The 22,207-nt window shown below is 37.2% G+C and overlaps 1 protein-coding gene across 1 annotated transcript in view; it reads right to left on the bottom strand.

Moving 5' to 3' along the window:
• The window catches only part of LOC143388496 (contactin-3), a 307,981-nt gene that overhangs the window by 182,950 nt on the left and 102,824 nt on the right, over positions 1 to 22,207 (bottom strand). The window contains 1 exon segment of the mRNA XM_077108341.1: positions 2,891 to 3,066. Coding sequence (XP_076964456.1) covers positions 2,891 to 3,066 — 176 coding nt within the window.

The raw sequence follows: 22,207 nt of genomic DNA, 5'->3' as shown, positions 1-22,207 counted from the left end.
AAGCAAGGAAAATGACCTTTTTGGGGACAGGTGAAAGTGACCCACTAAGAATTCTATTTTCCTGCATTTTTTTTTCTGCCTGTGCCAAAATGAGAGGCCCATAACTAGGGGTGTGTTTGCAGAGAGCAACCTGGAAGATAGGATACTGTATCCCTATGGGACAAAAAGCATATTTGCTTTCTTCTTTCTGTAAAAGAGGTAGATTCTCCCAACTCACTGTTCTTCAGCTATGGAAATACCATCCACCACAGCCACACTGAATCTCCTCTTGGGTGGACAAGAGGAATGAAATCAAATTGCTGAAATTCATGGTGCTTGAGGTTATGAGAGTAACAAAGCCCTTTGTCTCTGACCCAGAACTCTCATGTCTTCCCTTGCATCCACAAAAATGTTACTAAGTATCTTACAAATGAGGATGCTTGTTAAAATCTTATCATAGACTCAACAATTTCATGTTGCTTTGCCTATAAAGTGCTATCCAAGAACCAGGGACAGACTGTAGATGGTGCAATATAATTTTAGAGATATTTTCAATTCAGACCATAGTCTCCAGAAGGGCCGACTGAGGAAAAATCCATAAGTTAATTACACTCCCTTAAATACTATAGGATGTAAGAATTTTGAGTAGAAACATACCACTACACAAAGGGTGCACTTGCTGAAGTGCTCCTGGAAACAGTAAGGAGCCTGGGAACTGGTTCTTCTTTCTAGAGATCAATGTAAATGCTGTAGCATCTAGGGTGCAAATGTAGGGCCAGAAGAATCCACCTAAACCACCTGATGACAGACCCTGAGTTTGGACACCATCTGTTGAAAAGTCTCAGACCTAAAAATGGAAGCAGCAAATGGAAGTAGTGGAGAAAGAATATTCAAGAGAATAATCTTTATCTTAAAAGAATACAGAAAGATGTGGCTTCTATGGATCCAGAACAGAAATTGATAGGAAAGAGAAGACTGAGAGGAAAATAATTCCAAACAAAGGACAAGAACTATCTAATACATAGATGACAACTGACTTTCTAAAATACACATGAACCAAACTAAAAGATATAAAAGGAGGAAACATCCTTAAATTATATACAAAATGTCCAATTATCACAAGAGAAATTTCCAAGTTCTAAGCAATGCAAGTTAAATAGATATAAATTTAGCTGTGTGCTGGAAATAGATCTTTTTTCAGCTGAAAACATGAAGAAAAAGTAATCCTACCATGTCCAACTGAGTGAACCTAAAAATACAGTGGTGGTGGTGAGCTCAGCAGGAAACTGTGCTTAGTGTGGCCACCTTCTATCAAGCAACTGACTGCAGAAGACATCTAGGCAGTGCCTTAGGAAGTCTCCAATTAAACAAGTAGTTTCAACATGTATCACCAACCAAAACCCACCTTCATATTTAAGACAAAAGGATGACATTATTAAAAAGAAAAGCATGAAACATATTTAAATTTTTATACAGAATATATTAAATGTTAGAAATGTTTAAATATGGTCTAAGAAATGAATTAATGCAAAACTGGAAAGAGGTCTGGTGGTTAGTGCTGAAGATTTTGGCAAAATTCTGTTTGAAAACTATATACACATATGTTACTATTCATGAAGAGAATATTTCTATATATACAGATATATACACATATGTATATTACATATATTTCACTATATACAGGTGCATACATGCATATATACCACATTTCACAATATATGTATACATAACATGTATATTAAATGACATAATTTAAAAATAAATAATCACAGAAATACAAGAATGCAAAGTATACACTAAGGATAAATGGATCTAAACTCTTTAAAATGGAAAGACACTGAAAAAACTCTAAACTTAAATTTCTCTATTTACGAAATAAAACACTTTGTTAATCTCAAATATAACAGATTGCATAATATAAACACTACCTATAGCTTTCAAAATACCCAGACAATATATAGGTTAAAAAACAACAACAACTTATGCATATGGGGGCGGGATGAGGGGAAACAAAGGAAGAAGCAAGTAAGTATGGAATGGAATGGTGGGACAAACCGACCAGGGCTGTTATAAAAAGAGCCAAGCAGCGGGCCTGCCTTAAGTAGCACATCATTAATTTAATAATGGTTTGTGAGGGGAGCTGAGACAGAACACTACCACAGTGCTGGAACATGTACATTCCAATTTCAGAAATAGAGAGGTACGAAGAGCTAAAAGAAAACCAAGTACCAAAGTCATGGTGATGTACATGATAATACAAAATAAAAAACAAACGAGAAGAGAAACAAAAAGTAGAAAATAGACAAATATTAAGACTACACTGAGCCTTTGGTCTCAATTCCTAACTCTGTGGAGGAAGAATCTGATTTTTATTAATGTGGGTCACCTCCTCAAGGGGGTTCAATTAACATGACCTCCCAGGCTAGGAACTTAGGGGAGCTTGTGCTGAGGGTCCTTTTTTGCAATTCCCCAAAGGAGGTGAAAAATATATCACCACATACGTCATTTTCTTCTTTTTTCCCACTGTTTTTTCTTCCTTAATGTTTCCAGGTTAGCAAGATATATTTGTAATTTAAATGATCTGCCTAGTAAGGACCACGCCTGACTATTCTATCACATTCTTTCCAGGATGGAGCAGCTGTTCCATCCAGGATACTTAACTGCCTTGTTTTGCATTCTCTAATTGGAACTCATACAAAATAGTAATAAAGGAGTCACATATACACACACATTTTAAGATCTACTTTGCACATGTCATAGAAGTCCAAAGAATCACATTGAGCTATTTTTTCAATCTATTTTTTTGAACCAATAGAATAGACACATTGTTATTAAAATTCAAAATGGCCACACAAATTAAGTTAAATACTTTTAAATACCCATTTAACAAGATGTGTGAACATAAACTTACAGGCAAACTGGAGTTTAGCTTCTCTGCTGACAATTGTCCCAAGTGAATTTGTAGCAAAACACTGGTAACTTCCTGTATCCCAGTTTCTGTTGGGGTTAAAAACCACAAGATTTCCTCCATTCAACTTGTAATGATGTTCCAGACTCATATCAATATCACTGCCATTCAGCTGCCATCTGCAAAACAAATGTTAATTTTTTTGTCCTATTAGCATTTTTAAATTTAAAAGACTCTCCATCATAAAACCCACTTTACACATTATCCCCCTTATAAATGAAAGATAAAGTGTACACTCTTCCAATGTTACATAATTGAAGAGCAAATATGTCCATACAACTATCAGAAACAAAAGGTTAAAGTCCCAAACAAAGGACAAGAAATTAGCCTCTAAAAGTTAAAGATTTTTAAAGGTTTCCTGAAGAGGTGAGAATAATTTAGTTTCTTCACTAGTGGGAGAAATTGGCTAGGTCTGTATAGGCAAAGATAAAGCAGAAAGTTAGGTAATTATCTGAGACACTTCAAGCCAATCTCAAGCTGAGGATGAATCAGGGAAAGAGGAAATTTCTTTGATTTATCTGGAGTGACTAAGCACATTTAATAAATTAATTGGATAATTGTCCTACTATCCATTTCAATTTGTCTGGGTAAACACCTGTTCCAAGCCATTCTACACTTTTTTCTAATCCATCACAGTGCTTTTTACAAAATGGTACACTGTGGTAAAACACCCTAAACAGCACCTGTTGGGTCCCAGACAGTCCAGGCACTACCCTCAGAGAAACAGTAATCAACAAGAAGCCAAACAGAAAAAGGCAAAGAGAGAAGAAAGATGTTTTCTTTAAATGAGTTTTTAAGTGAAAAAATGGGAGTTTTAAAACAGTACATATACTTGACACCTCAAAGGTTTCATCTTTAGAAGTCATCTCCCACAATCTCAAGAACACATTTATTATTATGAATTAAGGTACGTACCTCCCGGATAACCCAACTCATATAATAAATCACACTGTCTTCAGTTCCATAAATTTTAGCACATTGCAACAATCATTTCAATTGCTCTTCATTTAAATATTGAGATTGTTGAAATAATGTCCAACTTGCTAGATGAGAATTTCTGTATACCAGTTGTTGAGCTGTTAGCTGTTCCCAAAACTACTGACTGTGTCAGGAATGCTGCTCCTTTGAATTCTTGCTCAGAGTTCTTCAATTATTGCTCTAAATATTCTTTTATCATTTAGTCACTTTCTTAAAACCAAAGCTTTTGTGTGTGTGTGTATGTTTTTTTTTTTTGTATTCACATACAAATTCACCAGGTCTAAGGCAACAAATCTAATGAACAGAAAAATGAAAGTAAGGAAAAAAACTTGAAAGACCCAATTCTTTTCATGTGAACTTAAAAGAAAAAATATATATACAAAAATACAAAAAGCAGTAGCCTCCTTCTCATTTTTGGCAGAACTCTGCTTCAGTTTTTTGTAGAGTTTCCCCATAAGATTCTTCCCAAGGGCAAGTCCATATTTGCCTGAGCATTCTGGTACATTTTATTTTACTGAGAATTATACTCTACACTTAGAGTCTTGAAGTTGAACCATGAGCTTTTATGAACCTCTCTCCTATTCCTCCTCCTCAAGTCCTAGAACTCCAGAAACTCAGACAAGGAAGTAAAGAAAAACTGTCAACTGCATTATCTGGACATCCTGATCCTCTGTTACACAAGAGGGCCTGCAGATCTGCAACAGTGGCATCTCCTAGTTTGCTCGTCTCTACCTTAGTCTCTACCTATGTCTACAGAATCAGAGCCTGTGTTTTAATGAGATAGTTAAGAATTCCACATACATATTCAACTTTGGGAAGAACTATTCTGCACCTTGGGCAACATGTGCTATGACTATAGAGTAGACAACAGGGTGAAAGAGTGCTCCCTCTCCAGTCAGCCACTTTCATAGTCAACAAATCTTCCTTCCTCTAATTCAGTGAAATACCTTTACTGAATGCTTCCATGTCAGGAAATATTCAAAGTTCTCAAATCATGGTAAAACCTGCCCCCCTCCATGGAGCTAACATTTTTAGAGACATTTTTCCAAGATTCTTAGTTCCTGACCCAACCTCTGATTCCACCTGGTGGAGTCTTCAGCCCTAGCTGAGCCTTTCATGAAACAGCCTAACAAAAATAAAGGGGGCTGGGGCCCAGGGCTCAGTGATAGAGCACTTACTTAGCATATGTAAGGCACTGGGTTCCATCCAGAGAGAGAGAGAGAGAGAGAGAGAGAGAGAGAGAGAGAGAGAGAGAGAGAGAGAAGGGAGGGAGGGAGGGAGGGAGGGAGAAAGGAAGGCACTGTGCCCATCTGCAAAATAGAAAAAAAATTAAAGAAAAGAAAGGGGATCCAGATGCAATCCAAGTGCCCATTGGTCTATCTGTGGGTCTCACTCATCACCAGCTGCATGTCCATGAGCCCATTTCTCAGCTCCCCTTAATCTAAATTATTAAAAAGGAATGAAGACAATCCCATCTTTCCCATAGGGTTGTTCTAGAGATTTACTTAGACAATGCATGCAAGGCTCTCAGCAACTGTGCTGCCACAGATAGGCAATGGGTGAACGCCTCTGTTAGTGCTGCAGGTGGCTTCAGTGACAACCGCAAACTAAACTCCACTGCCCCTTTGCTTTGCTTCTATTTTATTCCCAAGAAGCACATATTGGTTAAATGTCACCTGCTCCATTCAATACTTCTGGCCATTCCCCCTCATGGGGATCAGATGGGGTTTTCCCCATATGGTGAGTCTGCATTTGTATCTTCTCTGAGAATTTAGCAAAGGAAGAGGCAAACACACGCTGGGCCTGACCTTTAAAGAATAAATCTGACAGCAAATCACAAGTGAGTGGGTTTAATTTTTAAAGTGTAAATGGTTTGTCAGATATTAAGTGACTCAATGCTTGAGTGAGAAAATCTCCTCTAAACTCAAGTCAAGAAAGATACAGTTAATTTCACATCCTTCTGAATGGAAGACCCTAGTGACAGAGGGTGCTTGTGCTTTCTGTGCCTGCAAAGTGCAGTTTGTATAGGAGAAAAAAAAATGCATTTCAGAGAATGAGCTAGAATGGGCCTGACTAAGCACTTCTGATGGCTTTATTTGAAAATGGTGCTTTTGTGTTTAGCTAATGAATAATAAAGGCACATGAGTTATATAGGAAATTGAAAGGGATAAATAAAAATATGGAGAAGCACTTCTTCTTGCCTACTTAATACTTGAAAGATTTAAGAGATTACAAACTATGTGGGAAAATACTTTATTTCAGCAAAGTATCTAAGATCTGAAAGCTATCATCCCAAAGTTGCAAATAAAGAACCAAAATGGAAAAGATTTGTTCCATTAAACATAAAACACGTCTCACTTCCTTTAGCTCAGTTTTCATCATATAGACACAATCACCAGATTATTTGTGATATGAAAAGGCAAAATTTCTTCTCTTTTAAATGTTCTACTACTCCAAAAGCACTGGTGCATTTGTTTTAGCAAACCCTTCAGAGTTAAGATGTCCCTGAGCTATCTTTAGGAATGTTAATTTTAACAAAAGTAAAATAATTATTTTTATCCTTCCTAAAACTATTCATCATTAAGTGGAACTCATCCCCAGGTGATATAAAATATCTCAATATCTTATTAAATATTGATTGTTTTTCCTCTTGCTGAAAATACATGAATTCAAAAGTTCTCTTTGTTAAAATTCCAAAATGTGTATGTATTCTCTGGGCCTGTGCTTCCAAAGGTAATTTTATCCTGGAAAGTAAAATAGTGTGCCTATATTCCTAAGGCAAAATATTTGTAGTTAGACTTGATTTCTAAATATGTCTCATTATCTTCTTCTGTATATAAAAATCTTCTGGAAAACTGAAACATACACAGTTCCTTCTTTGACATAGTATGGGTTTAATAAATCTGCAAATTATTCTCATTTACTTTGCTGGAAATTGTAATCCAACTGTTCAGGCTTTGAAAGCACAACACTCAATACTAAGTGTGACAGGTAAATGGCACACTCAGGTCATAAATCTGGAAAGCTTTTAGAAATAGAAGTTGGCTTTCACTTTTGTGCATTCATAATCCTTTGTACATCTTAGAGGTTTCTGCTTTTACCAAGGAATGGCAAAGTGTAGGATGAACTCTAACCATCAGACCGCCATCTTTCTGGAATGTGAAAATTATTTAAAACTTCATAAATATATATATTTGCATACCCAAATTTTATTCAGGAAGGCTTAAAGCCAATGATCAGAGGCAAAGGCTCTTGGGGCTATGCACACCAGCATTTCAATCATATAACATTTGTGTTGCACTAGAGAAGCAGGCTAACCTCGTAGCTTCAGTTCAGTGGTAAATGTCACCAGATTAAGCACCTTCGCATAATCATCATGTAACACTCTCCATTGATCTTATGAATTCATTGTCAGACTTCAGAGTTCAAATGCTTGTCGTACATGAATTAGGATTTGCTTTTAGAATCCACAAGTGCATATTTCACAAGCAACTGCGTCTCAGTCTAGGAGCTCTCATCCCCATAAACTGGTTTGTGTGGAGGTTCCATGGCAATGTGTGTCTGGATCAATAACTGGATAGCAAATACTTGGAGTACTAGCATTAGATATCCTGGTCTGCAGGTCTTACAGGAGGACCTACACAATTGATGTCCACTTCCACATTTGTCACATCCTCTACATAAGTGGGATGCTGACTGGGAATGTGAAGTGAAAAAGAAAACTGGGCCAAGCCTAATACAATAGAAGGGTAAAGTCTAACGCAGATTTCCACCTAAAAAGAACACAAACACAATTTCTTTAAAATGACTGCGTGTCCATGGGACAACAGGTTTTAAATCTTGAATATAAAGCACAAGGTCCCTGATATAGAAGATATTTCAAAACTGGTAGTTACTACTCCTAAATGATGAAAATGATAACTGCTACTTCCAGGAAGTAATCTAAAAACATAAACTAAGGGTATACGAATCACTGCCATCAGACACAAAGAACAAGCTGAACCACGCACAGAGATGGGATGAATGTGTATGTAAACACAAATTCATGTATAATGAATTCAATCAGCATAAAAGTCTAAATTTTCAGAGCTCAAAGGGACTTATCTTAGAATAGGGGCTACTGGGGATTGAACGCTGGGGACTTAAAAACTGAGCCACTTTCCCAGCCCTTTCTTTTATATTTTACTTAGAGACAGGGTCTTGCTGAGTTGCTAAGGGCCTTGCTAAACTGCTGAGGCTTCTTTTGAACTTGTGATCCTCCTGCCTCAGCCTAGAGCCACTGGGATTAGAGGTGTACATCACCGTGGCCAGTTAAAGGGGTTTTTCAAAGCATATAAGTCCCGATGAATGGTGATTTTCAATACCTGCAGGATTTCTACCATCAGCTTCCTGAATGAGATGATTACTTTTTCCTCTACCCTAGGCATAAGTAATTTCACACAGTCTTTACTCACTGAAGTCATCCAGTCAATAATATCAAAATGGGGAATTTCATTTACCTGACTAGTTATTAATTATTCACCATTCAGTTGTAATTAGATATGACAATCTCTTACACAAAACCACACTAGTATGGAATAACAACAGTGAATACAAACACAGATATATTTTGTTGTCAGTATTATTTAAGTCACCAAGCTCTAAAGTGAGTCTTTTCACTTGAACTTGGTGAAACACAATTAGGAAACATTACTCTTTGAAACTGAAATGAACAAAACTGAAAATAAATTGAATGACTTTGGGTGGTTTAAAAAATAATCTCAAGATGTGATTCAACTCATGGTTGATTGTATAAAGTTATTGTCCTTCAGGATATCTATTCTACCACACAAAAGCTGGTCAGGAAGATGGAAGGAGAAATAAGATTATGAAGAAAAACAAATCTCACATTTTAGACCTCAAGACAAAACAAAGCAAAAAGAAGTAAATAACACTTAAGTCTTTGGGGAGCTAGGGTTGGGTTGTGGAAATATGCCCACCCTTAACACTCGTTCAATCAACAGGCAATACTTTAGTTGGGGTTTGACAGGAAAATTAGGAATTTAATCACAGAAACAATTTGTGGTTTTAGATGCAGCTTTCAAGTTAATAAGCAAATGCATTTGTGTTCAAATGCAATGTTTGTTAATATGTTTACTGAAGTGATGAGAATAATTGCAGCCCTTGAAAGAATGAATGTCTGAATTTGCATATTCAATACTTTATCCAAAAATAACTAGTTAAGCTTCAGCACTAATTGCTGAAGATATAAATGAGTTAAGTTGCAATGCTGTGGTTTTTTTAAATCTGTTTTATGACATTTATTCTCATTTCTCAATGACTGATAAATTTTGTAAAATCATTATGTATACACACATATGTGCTTGTATGTATATATACATAATATATTATGTGTTATATATATGTATATATACACATATGTATAAATATTTCATGCAGCTACACTATATGAAAAACAACTCTCACTTTACATGGTTATAAACTAGTGCAAATCTATCAAGGATCGTCTTTAAATGATTCCAAGCAGAGTTCCTGAAAATGATTGCTCTTTTTGCCGACTGCATTCATTTAATCTTTGCTTGGTAGCAGCTTATTCACAGTTCTTTGAAAATGCCTCTTCTCACATGACTCTGGTCCTGCCCATCAGAACCTTCCATGCCTCAGGCCTTATCAGTTGGCTTAGAAGAGAAAGGGAGGGGTTAGAGAGGAGGGGAGGGGAAGGTACTGAGGAATTAAATTGACCAAATGTTATCATGTGCATTCAGAAGTGTGTAACAATGAATGCCACTATTACATATAATTTGATGCAGTGATAAAAATAAAGTAAAATTATATGAGAAAATGTTAAGTGTAACAAAAAGACTGTGAATGTGATATTTGTGTTTGATCGATATGATTATATCCTGTCTCCTCACCCCACTGTAAAAACACAACGAAGAAGAACAACAACAAAATAACATGATTTATTGTACGACAACCTTTAATGTCTAAAACTTAACCTTTACATTTCTGCTGGGTATTGATTGCTGACAGAATTAGCTGTGTTTTTGTCTCACATTTTTCTGATATGATCCAGGGCTTTTGAAGACACTAACAGGAAAAATGACCTCTTTCACCAGTGGAGATTATGGGAGGATGTAAGGGACCTGGAGTTCTAGGCAGCAATCCTGGACACCTGCAGAAAACCTGTCTTGAAATGAGCCAACAGAGAACTCAATCCCAACTATGCCAACTATGTCTTCCAGAATAAACTATTCAGTACTTCTGACCTTCTGATCCTCCAGGACATTCTTGACTCCTGAAATATGGGCCAGTCCCCAAGTCCTTATTTTTTTTTTCTATGCTATGGATGGAGCAGTCTAAAGTACTTGTAACATAAGGATGAGGGGCGCACTGACATCACCTTTAGGAGGGTTACGGCCTATCTGGTCATGGCAGAGCTTGTTTCAGTACTGGTAGGATGTGGTGCAATGGCCAGGTCCATGCTTGGGCAGGTCATCCAGAGCTGAGAGCACTAAGGCTTTCTGGAAGAGATGACACTGCAGCCAAGTTTAAAACACCCTCCCTGTACAGGTTGTCATCTGCTGTTTGCCTCAGGAACTATAAATACTGTTTATTTGTTTACAATCATCCCAGTCCTGTCAATGTTTCTTTGCTCTCAGGGGCTGTTTGGGAGTGTGGGGGTGGTGTTCAGAAGCTGGAGAAGTCGGGATACTGAAATAAGATGAGCCTCAGGATGAGGCAGAGAATGGACTGAGAACTGACTGAAAGGATTATGTTTCATTAAGGGCTAAGAGAATTTTCAGGAGCAATAACTGTTATTTGCCTGGGGCCATAAAAGTAAAATAACTGTGATAGCAGATCTTACATGGTGATAAAAAAAATGTAAGAACAAGTTGGCCAGTAATAAAAATTATGCTTAAAAATGTTACTCAGTATTATGTGATGTTATGATACATGAAACACACTAGGTAGCATATAAGCCATATATGTTACATGTATTATACAGCAAGTATGTACTATATATTCTATATATGGAATATATATAACACATATGTAGAATTTATAGTATCAACATAGTACACAGAAAAACAGAATGAAATATAAAGTACAATGTATAGTACTCTGTGTGTATGTGTGTGGGTGTGTGTATAAAAGAAATAAATTCAGACCTCCCTTCCTTCCATCCATTCCTGGTTCCTTCCATCCACTCTTGGCATAACACATGGTAAGCAGAAATTGATGTATTCTTTTTATTTTTCTTGTTATAGTGAATTGTTTTAGTTGACTCTTACCAATTTAACTTGTGTAGGATGTGATTCCAGGATATGAACCATGTTTAAGAAAACTTAGGCCAGAAAATATCTCAATTTGCAGCCATATTTTGCTCTTACAACTTGACTATCTAAGATTCTTCCCTTTGCACTTAATAAAACAGTTTACTTATTCTCTAAAGCTGGATGAGAATGAGATTCTGGTCACTTTTTTATAGAGAGAAAAAAAAAGGAAGAATATTTGTAGGGAAGTGCTTTGGGTCCAGATATTGATCTAGGGCAGCAGTGTCCAATAGAACATTCTAGAAGTATTAGACATGTCTATCTGTGCCATCCAATAGGATAGCTATGAGCCATGTATACCTACCAATCACCTCAAACAAGGTTGCTGTGACTGAAGAAGTGAGGTTTTAATTAATTTTAATACAACTTATTAAAAACTAAAAGTCTGAAAAGGCCACATGTGGCTATGGAACATCATAGTGGACAGAAAGCACCAAAGTCTTATGTTACACTAAAATTGGAAAGCTTGAAACCCATCTGAGCCACATTAAACCTTAGGACTTATTTCCTTCATCATACTTTATGTCTAAATAGAAAAGCAGAGTTAACACTAAAAGCTGAGAGTCTCTGGATGGTAGCAAGGGGCTGTTTCTGAGAAGCAGCAGGACCACAGGACAGGCTTGTGACTGAACGTGGGCATTTCCTATCTGCACAGCATGTCTATCCTTCAGGCAGGCCAACCTCATTCACATTTACGACTCTCCTGCTCCCTGATTGGTACTTATGTATTCTACCCCAGCTCAGCTGAAATCTGAGGTCCCTCTACATGCTGAACAGCATCAGTGGAAGGAACCACAGATCCTTCCATTTGGCATCTTTCAACAAAGGCCAGGCATTTCTAATCCCCTGCAAAATAGGAGAAAAATTCTTTTTAGAAAAAAGTATTCATCCTTCCTCAGGGTAACCTCTTTCAGCACCCCAGCAGTTTCTATGAGACTGAACATTAATTAACCTTTAAATACAGTTGTAGACATAAGAAGAGAGAATGCATCAATGGATGTGTCCTGTCTAGCAGAAAGAATCCCAGCATTCATCCTGCCCAATTTATGAATGGATTGCAGCTTGACTTATGGATGGGCAACATCTGCTATCCTCCAAAGTTCCTGTTTTCTTCCTGAATTCTGGCCTCTCTAAAGAATAGGCTCATGCTTTTGTGTCCAAGATATGTGCCACCTCCAAGCTCTGTGACATGGACATGTACTGGATAGCTGAAGGGAATGACGAGCTTCTTAGAAAACTCAGAAATCAGTGTGACCAGTAAAGTCTCAGTGGTGAAACCCAGCTTTGGGCTTTTTGCTTACCTATTGTTTTATTGCCCTGAATGTCAGGAAGGTCTCTGCCTCAGGCCTCCCCTTCATAAAGCCTGAAGAAAAGAGTTCTCAAATTGAAATGAATGGGCATCACCTGTGGCTCTTTGCTTAATTTCTTTGGAAAGGGATGTGTCTAAATCAGCCTCTTGGCACTGTGTGAGGCTGTGGCTTAGATTCTCAGCACCAGATGGATCCAAAGAAAGATCCCATGTGTGCATCCAATACCAAAATGGCCCAAAGAGCAGATATTGTAGATGAAGTCTCTCGCCTTCCTATGTAAAGTTCCTGACCTCCATTAAGTGAGAATAGGGATCCTTTGGGTCAAATGAGATATTCAAAGCCCTGCAGAGGCTAGCCTATAGGTGCATGGGTTTTCTCATGATTCCAATTCACATAAAGAATCTAAACCGCACAGTAATTAGGCCTCAAATTGGAGCAGCAAAGCAGCATTAACGGCATGCCTATTTGATCACTCCTGGTTAACAGGAAGGGTGTCTAGGCCACACAGACTTTAGGCAAATGAGGGGAAATGGAGCTTATTTTGGACACTGTCTTTGGCTGCGCCCCTCATGGAAACCTCCTGCCAGAGATAATGATGAGTGTCTATAAGGAAGCAGATGAGGGCCATGTGGGAGTGTTTTGGATTTAATTGGGGACATTTGTATCATGGTTGGAAGAGATGACTGGGTCCACCTGGGCTTGAACTCTGGAGTGACTCCCCTTAGAGACTGAGTTCTGGAACTGACCTCAAAGAAGTATTGCCATGAATTTTGTTGGGATTTTATTAGGCCACGCATGAGAGTCACTCTTGGAAACTGAGATGTAAGGCCAGTGTGGCTTTCCACAGAGCACTGGGAATCTCAGCCAGGATATAACATGATTTTATTCTTAAAGACTTGGCAGCCATAGTTGAGAGTCAAAACACACATGGAACTCACATTGTAGACCTCAATGTGTCTGGCTTCATGTGACCTTTTGGCCACTCTTTGGGAAACCTTGCCTGTGAGAGTTCTCCAGAGCATTCATTGAAATGAGCTTCCTCACCATTTAGTGGTTCCTGAATGAATTGAAACCCACAGTGCCTCCAACTTCATCATTGAAAAATGGCTAGATAAATACCATGAAATTTTTGAAATTCCCATGACCAGGTGGCACTGGAGAAACATTGGATGTCCTGTTGCTGATCATGAGTATACCAGACAGTGCCTTGATTGACTGGGTTTTATGAAAATGGTGTAGAACAGATATGCCAGTAAGTTGGAGCCTGCTGAATAGTGGGCCTAGACCAGTGGTGGGCAGGTGTGTGACACAAAATATGCGCTGGGGCCATTTAGATCTGCCATTGGCTTCCAAATGGCTTGTGACTGACAGGATGCAGCCAGCAGACCCTTATATGTAAAGGCATCTTGTTATATGGAGAGATTTGACCCTGTCCCTTACTTTTGAAACTCCTCTACCACCTCCAAGTTTGTGAACTCCTGATCATATTCCATTCCAGATTTGTATTCTCAGAATTCCTAACTATTTTTCCCTAAGTGTGTCTTACTTGGAGCGAAAGTATTGTGAAGGCATTGTTCTGGATGAGAGTGGGAAAAATTTTGTGTAGCACATATTTGCATACACATTGGATTCATTTTCCAATTTTCCATTCAGAATACTGAATCCCTGACACTAACACATACCCTATTAGATTCTGACTACTAATCCTAATATGGTGGAGTAAAATAACCCAAACAGAATAGAAATACAAGCAGTTCAGAGGAGGCGTGGTGTATAGTTGAACTTACCTTTTGCATTATACAGGGTAGGAGTTATAAATGTAGTCAATTTTTTTGTTGAAATAGTTCTCCATGTGTTGTTGAAGTTAACAAATATGTGAATTCCAGTCTCCATTTAATCACATGTATTTTTATATGCACATATAGAATCCTACCTGGTATCACACGTACAATCTTGGGAGGTGGCAGAAGGGAGATACAAATTGTGAGAAGAGATCACTCCTCAAAAATGCTGTTGGAACTGAAAATTCAACCTATGGGTGAGCTTCCTAGTAGAACAAAATTATACATAAATCCATGTTTAGTAAAAAGAATATTTTTGGATCTGTGGATGATACATATTTCATTAAGAATTTCGATTGGCATATACATTGCTACTTTTTAATGTCTGTGTGTGTTTTGTATATATGTATATATATATATGTATATTATATATATATATATATATATATATATATATATATACACACACACACACACAGTCTCCAGATTTTTCAAAATATAAAATATATGTGTTTTATTTACATTCCCTAAATTCATTCATGTTCATGTATGTGGATTTATAATCAACTTTTCACAAGAATATTCTCAGAAATACTCATCCACCTGAAATACATATTTGTTTCCTAGTACTGAAAACTAACTACAGTGAATGGTTCATACAAATCCTATTATTTGTACAGTAACTGACCCAGGTTAACATCAATGCAATTAGATTCCTATGGGACATGATGTGTATTATGATGTTCATTTTTATTCAACACTGAACATTATTATTTCTTCATTATATGCACATCATAGGGTATATATTTCATCCACAAGTTAGCAAATTTATAGGCATTTGTTTCACTTTCAATCACTTCCAGCTTCAGAACACACATATTCCTCCATGTTTCTTGACTAGTCTTTTCATGAGACTTCTTTCCAAACACAATATTTTCGATTTCCATTATCAATTTTGAAGCAAAACTCATACACCCTTCATGATAAACCATAACCCTAATATCACCATTAGATGTATTACTGGTTGGAATGAATGATTGTATATCAATATTAGCTTTCTTATATATTTTCTGATATCAATTCAATCCATGATTTAAAGTGGAACCAGTTATATTATTTATTCATATTATGGTCTATTCTTGTATTATCTCTATATTCATAGACACAGGGTACACCTCTTTGTACCCTTAATACTAATTTATACGTCTCCAAAATATTGCTCACAGAAATGGTGGAAGAAATACTCATGTCACCTGTTCTACATACACATTTTATCACAGTAATATTCTGGGTACAAATACAAAGTTCACACTTATGTTTGTACCAAAGCCTAAATGAAAAGTGACCATGGATTATGAATAACATCAATGTCCATGTTGCCTAATGCTCTCAAATGTTAATCCTATTGGTGACTGCATATTTGTTTCTTCCTAATCTTATATATTCAACCTCAAACCTGTTGAAAATGTCTAATCCTAACTCACTTTATACTTTGCGTGATTTCCTAATATCTCTTTTGATATCTGTTTTCCTAAATATTTTCCCCAGTTCATCATTGTGACTGACTCTTCACATTTGCTGACATTGACATTCATTCTCTAAGCAAAATCCTATTGCTAAAGAACCTTTGGTCCAATACCTGGTGGCACTGAATGACCTTTGGATGTCCTGTTGCTAACCATGAGGGTACCAGTGAGTGCCTTGGTTGACTGGGTTTCATAAAAATGGTGGAGAACAGAGATGCCGTTAAGTTGGTGTCTGCTTAGTAGTGGGCCTAGAGCAGTGGTGAGCAAGTGTGTGATAAAATATCTGTGATGGGGCCATGTGGATCTGCATTGGCTCCAAATGGCTTGTGACTGACATGGTGCAACCAGCAGACCCTTGTATGTAAAGGCATCTTGTTATATGGAGAGGGTTCAGAGCAATGTTCAGAAAAGATTGCTATGTGGGATAGAAGCCTGGTTGTTGCATTCTCCTGCAGACCCTGACCCAACACATGTGCACGAAATCCCTCGAGCACTGTGCCCCTGTTGAACTCATTGTATTTCGTGAAGAAAATACATAACTCCCAGTGCAGGATCAAGAAACACCATGAAAAGTGGAGGATGACCAAATAGCTGCACATTGCACACGGGGAGACACTTAACCCCCAGTGGCCACAGTTTAATTACAAAGAGTGAATTCAGCACTGTTGCCTCATGTAGATTTGAAAATTAGAAACCATATCTTCCAGGTCACATAGATGCAGACCTAGGTTTGATGGTCTCACTAGAAAGGAAGCTAAAGTTCCTGACAACAATATTTATTTCATGTACCCAACCTCAAAGGCAGTATCTCCAGAAGTCTTTACGCCGGAGGAGCTCTATGTTTGTGGAGTTTTTATCCTGTCCCTTACTTTTGGAAACTCTTCTACCACATCCAAGTTTGTAAACTCCTGAGTATTTTCCATTCCAGATATGTATTCACAGATTTTCTAACTCTTCTTCTCTAATTGTGTATTACTTGAGGCGAAGGTATTGTCAAGGCATTTTTCTGAATGAGAGTGGGAAGATTTTTGTGTAACATGTATTTGCATACACATTGGATTCATTTTCGAATTTTCCATTTGAAATACTGAATCCCTGACACTAACTCATACCCTACTAGAATCTGACTACTAATATTTATATGACAGAGAAAAAATACCCAAACAAAATTGAAATACAAGTAGTTCAAAGGAGGCATGGTGTATAGTTGGACTTGGCTTTTGCATGATAAAGGGTAGGTGTTATAAATCTAGTTAATTTTTAATTGAAATAGTTCACCATGTGTTGTTAAAGTTAACAAATATGTGAATTCCTGTCTCTCATTTTCTGTAGCCTATTCAGCACATGTATTTTTATATGGACCTATAGAATCCTACCTTGTATCACACTAATATTTTTGTGAGGTGGATGACTTGGCAGATACAAATTGTGAGAAGACAGCACTCCTCATTAACGCTGTTGGAATTGAGAATTCAACCTATGCGTGAGCTTCCTAGTAGAACAACATTATACCTAAATCTATGGTCAGTAAAATAAATATTTTTGCATCGGTGGATGATATATATTTCATGATGAATTTCGATTGGCATATATATTGCTACTTTTTAATTTCTGTGTGTTTGTTTTGTGTGTGTGTGTGTGTGTGTGTGTGTGTGTGTGTATATATATATATATATATATATATATATATATATATATACACTCTCCAGATTTTTCAAACTATGAAATATATGTGTCTTATTATACACTCCCTAAGTTCATTCATGTTCATGTATGTGGATTTATAATCAACTTTTCACAAGATTATTCTCAGAAATATTCATCCACCTGAAATACATATTTGTTTTCTAGTACTGAAAACTGACTTCAGTGTATGGTTCATACAAATCCTAATATTTCTATAGTAACTGACCCAGTTTTTTATCAATGCAAATAAATTTCTATGGGACATGATGTGTTCTTTGACGTTCATTTTTATTCAACACTGGGACATTATTATTTCTTCAGTTTATGTATATCATATTATATATATTTCATCCAAAAGTTCAGAAATTTATAGGCATATGTTTCACTTTCTATTACTTACTTCTTCAGACCACATGTATTCCTCCAGGTCTCTTGACTGGTCTTTTCTTGAGACTTCTTTCCAAACAAATTATTTTAGATTTCCATAATCACTTTTGAAGCAAAACTCACACACTCTTCATGATAAACCATAACCCTAATATTACCATTGCGTGTATAACTGGTTGGAATGATTGATTGTATATCAATATAACATTTCCTGTATATATTCAGATATCAATTAAATACATTATTTAAAGTTGGAAACAGTTATAATTTTATTCACAGTGTGGTCTATTCTTGCATTATCTCTATACTCATAGACACAGGGACAACTAATTGTAACCCCAATACTAATTTATACGTCCTATTTTCTTCCTGAATTCTGGCCACTCTCCAGAATAGGCTCATGATTTTGTGTCTATGATATGTACCACCTCAAAATTCTGTGACATGGCCATGTATTGTATAGCTGAAGGGAATGGGAGCATCTCGAAAACTCAGATATCAGTGTGACCAGGAAAGTCTCAGTGGAGAAACCCTGCTTTGGGCCATTTGCGTATCTATGGTTATGCTACTCTGAATGTCAGGAAGGTCTTTGCCTCAGGCCAAACCTTTGTGAAGCCTGAGGAAAACAGTTTTCAAATGGTAATGAATGGAAATCACCTGTGGATATTGGCTTAATTGATTTGGAAAGGGATCTGTCTGATTCAGCCTCTTGGCCCTGTGTGAGGCTGTGGCTTAGATTATCAGCACCTGATGGATCTAGAAAAGATCCCTTGTGTACAGTTAAAACCAAAAGGGCAAATAGAGCAGTCATTGTGGATGAAGTTTCTTGCCTTCCTCTGTTAGATTCCTGACCTCCATCAAGTGAGAATAGGGATCCTTTGGATCAAATGATTTCTTAAAACCCCTGCAGAGGCTAGGCCATAGGAGCTTGGGTTTTCTCATGACTCCAATTCACAGAAAGAATCTGCACCCAACAGTCATTAGGTCTCAAATTGGAGAAGTGGAGCAGAATTAAGGGAAGGCCTATTTGATCACTCCTAGATCACAGGAACGGTGTCCAGGCCACCCTGACTTTAGGCAAATGAGGGGCAAGGGAGCTTATTTTGGACACTGTCTTGGGTTGTGCCACTCATGGAAACCTCCAGCCAGAGGTTATGATGAGTGCCTATATGGAAGAAGATGAGGGCAATGTGGGAATGTTTTGAATTTACTTGTGGTCATTTGTGTGGAGGTTGGAAGAGATGACTAGGTCCACCAAGGCATGAACTCTGGTGTGATTCCCCTTAGAGACTGAGTTCTAGAACTTACCTCAGAGAAGTATTGCCATGAATTCTCTTGGGATTTTAGGAGGCCACGCATGAGAGTCGCCCTTGGAAACTGAGATATAGGCCAAGATTGGCTTTCCACAGAGCACTGAGAATCTCAGCAAGGATATCACAGGATTTTACTCTGAAATACTTGGCAGCCATAGTTGAGAGTCAAAACACACATGGACCTCACATTGTAGACCTCAATGGGCCTGACTACATGTGACCCTTTGGCCACTCTTTGGGAAGCCTTTCCTGTTAGAGTTCTCCAGAGCATTCATTGAAATGAGCTTCCTCACCATTTAATGGTTCCTGAATGAATTAAAACCCACAGTGCCTCCAACTTCATCCTTGAATAATGGTAGATAAATACCGTGAAATTTTTGAAATTCCCATAACCAGGTGGCACTGGAGAACCTTTGGATGTCCTGTTGCTGATCATGAGTGTACCAGACAGTGCCTTGATTGACTGGGTTTCATGAAAATGGTGTAGAACAGAGATGCCAGTAAGTTGCAGCCTTTTGAGTAGTGGGCCTAGAGCGGTGGTGTGCAGGTGTGTGATAAATCATCTGTGGTGGGGCCATTTGTATCTGCATTGGCTTCCAAATGGCTTGTGACTGACATGGTGCAAACAGAAGACTGTTATATGTAAAGGTATCTTGTTATATGGAGAGGTTTCTGGGCAATGTTAAGAATAAGGTTGCTTTGGTCAAGGGAGCAAGCTATGTGGGATAGAAGCATGGTTGTTGCATTCTCCTGCAGAACCTGACCCACCACAACTGACAGAACTCCCTCTAGCACTGTGTGCCAGTTGAACTCCTTGTATTTAGTGAAGCAAATACCAAACTCCCAGTTCAACAGCAAGAAACTCCACGAAAAGTGGAGGATGACCAAATGGCTTCAGAGATTACATGAGGAGACACGTGGCAACAGTGGGCACAGTTTACCTACAAAGAGAGAATTCAGCACTGCTGCCTCATGTTCATTGGAAAATAAGAAACCCTGTTTTCCAGGTCATATAGATGTAGACCCAGCTTTTATGGTCTCACTAGAAAGGAAGCTAAATCTCCTGACAACAATATATATTTCAAGTGGCCAACCTCATAGGGAGTTTCTCAAGAAGTCTTTAGGCAGAAAGAGCTCCATGTTCTTGGAATGTTTACCCTGTCCCTTATTTTGGAAATTCCTCTACCACCTTCATGGTTTTGAACTCCTGAACATTTTCCATTGCAGATATGTATTCAAAGATTTTCAAACTCTTCTCCTCTAATTGTGTCTTATTTGGGGTGAAGTTGATGTCAAGGCAATTTTCCGGATGAGATTGGGAAGATTTTGGTGTAGCACATGTTTGCATACACATTGGATACGTTTTTCTATTTTCCATTTGAAATACTGAATCCATGACACTAACCCATACGCTACTAGACTCTGACTACTAATCCTAATATGATGGAGTAAAAAAACCCAAAGAGAATAGAAATACAAGCAGTTCAGAAGAGGAATGGTGTATAGTTGGACTTGCCTTTTGAATGATAAATGGTACGTGTTATATATCTAGTCAATTTTTAATTGGAATAATTCTTCATGGGTTTTTAAATTTAACAAATTTGTGCATTCCTGTCTCCCTTTCTCTGTATCCTATTCAGCACATGTATTTTTATATGAAATTATGGAATCCTACCTGGTATCACACGTACATTTTCATGAGGTGGCTGACTGGGCAGATACAAATTGTGAGAAGACATCACTCCTCCTAAACGCCGTTGGAACACAAAATTCAACCTATGGTAGAGCTTCCTGGAAGAACAACATTATTCATAAATCCATGTTTACTAAATAATACATATTTTTCATCTGTGGATGTTATATATTTAATGATGAATTTCGATTGGCATATATATTGCTAATTTTAATGTCTGTGACTGTGTTTTGTGTATATATATATATATATATATATATATATATACACTCTACAGATTTTCCAAAATATGAAATATATGTGTCTTATATACACTCCCTAAATTAATTCATGTTCATGTATGTTTATTTATAATCAAATTTTTACAAGATTATTCTAAGGAATATTCATCCACCTGAAATACATATTTTTTCCTAGTACTGAAAACTAACTTCAGTGAATGGTGCATACAAATCCTAATATTTCTACAGTAACTGACCCAGTTTAACATAAATGCAAGAATTTTCCTATGGAACATGATGTGTATCTTGATGTTCACATTTATTCAACACTGGTACATTACTATGTCTTCAGTTTATGCACATCATTGGATATATATTTCATTACAAATTTATAGCCATTTGTTTCACTTTCAATCACTTCCTTCTTCAGAACACATGTATCCCTCCTCGTTTCTTGACTGGTCTTTTCATGAGTCTTCTTTCCAAACACATTATTTCTGATTTCCATTATCAATTTTGAAGCAAAACTCACACACCCTTCATGATAATCCATAAACCTAATATTACCATTAGATGTATAAATGGTTGGAATGAATGATTGTATATCAACATAATATTTCCGGTATATTTTCAGATATCAATTGTATCCATTATTTAAAGATGGAGCCAGTTATATCTTTTATTCACAGTATGGTCTATTCATGAAATATCTCTATATTCATAGACACAGAGTACACCTATTTTTACCCCTAATACTAATTTATACATCTTCAAAATATTCCTCCCAGAAATGGTGGAAGAAATACTCATGTCACATGATCTCCATATACATTTTATCACAGTAATATTCTGGACACAAAATGCAAATGTCACACTTATTATTGTACCAAAGCCTAAGTGGAAAGTGATCATGGATTACTAAAAACATCCATGTCCAGGTTGCCTCATGCTCTCAAATGTCAATCCTATTGGTGACTATATATTTGTTTCTTCCTAAGATTATATATTCTACTTCAAGCCTCTTGAAA

This window comes from Callospermophilus lateralis, unplaced genomic scaffold (assembly GCF_048772815.1).
Source record: "Callospermophilus lateralis isolate mCalLat2 unplaced genomic scaffold, mCalLat2.hap1 Scaffold_551, whole genome shotgun sequence".
NCBI classification, from domain to species: Eukaryota; Metazoa; Chordata; class Mammalia; order Rodentia; family Sciuridae; genus Callospermophilus; species Callospermophilus lateralis.
The sequence above is the reverse complement of the archived record's forward strand: the minus strand, read 5'-3'. Positions and strand labels throughout refer to the sequence as shown.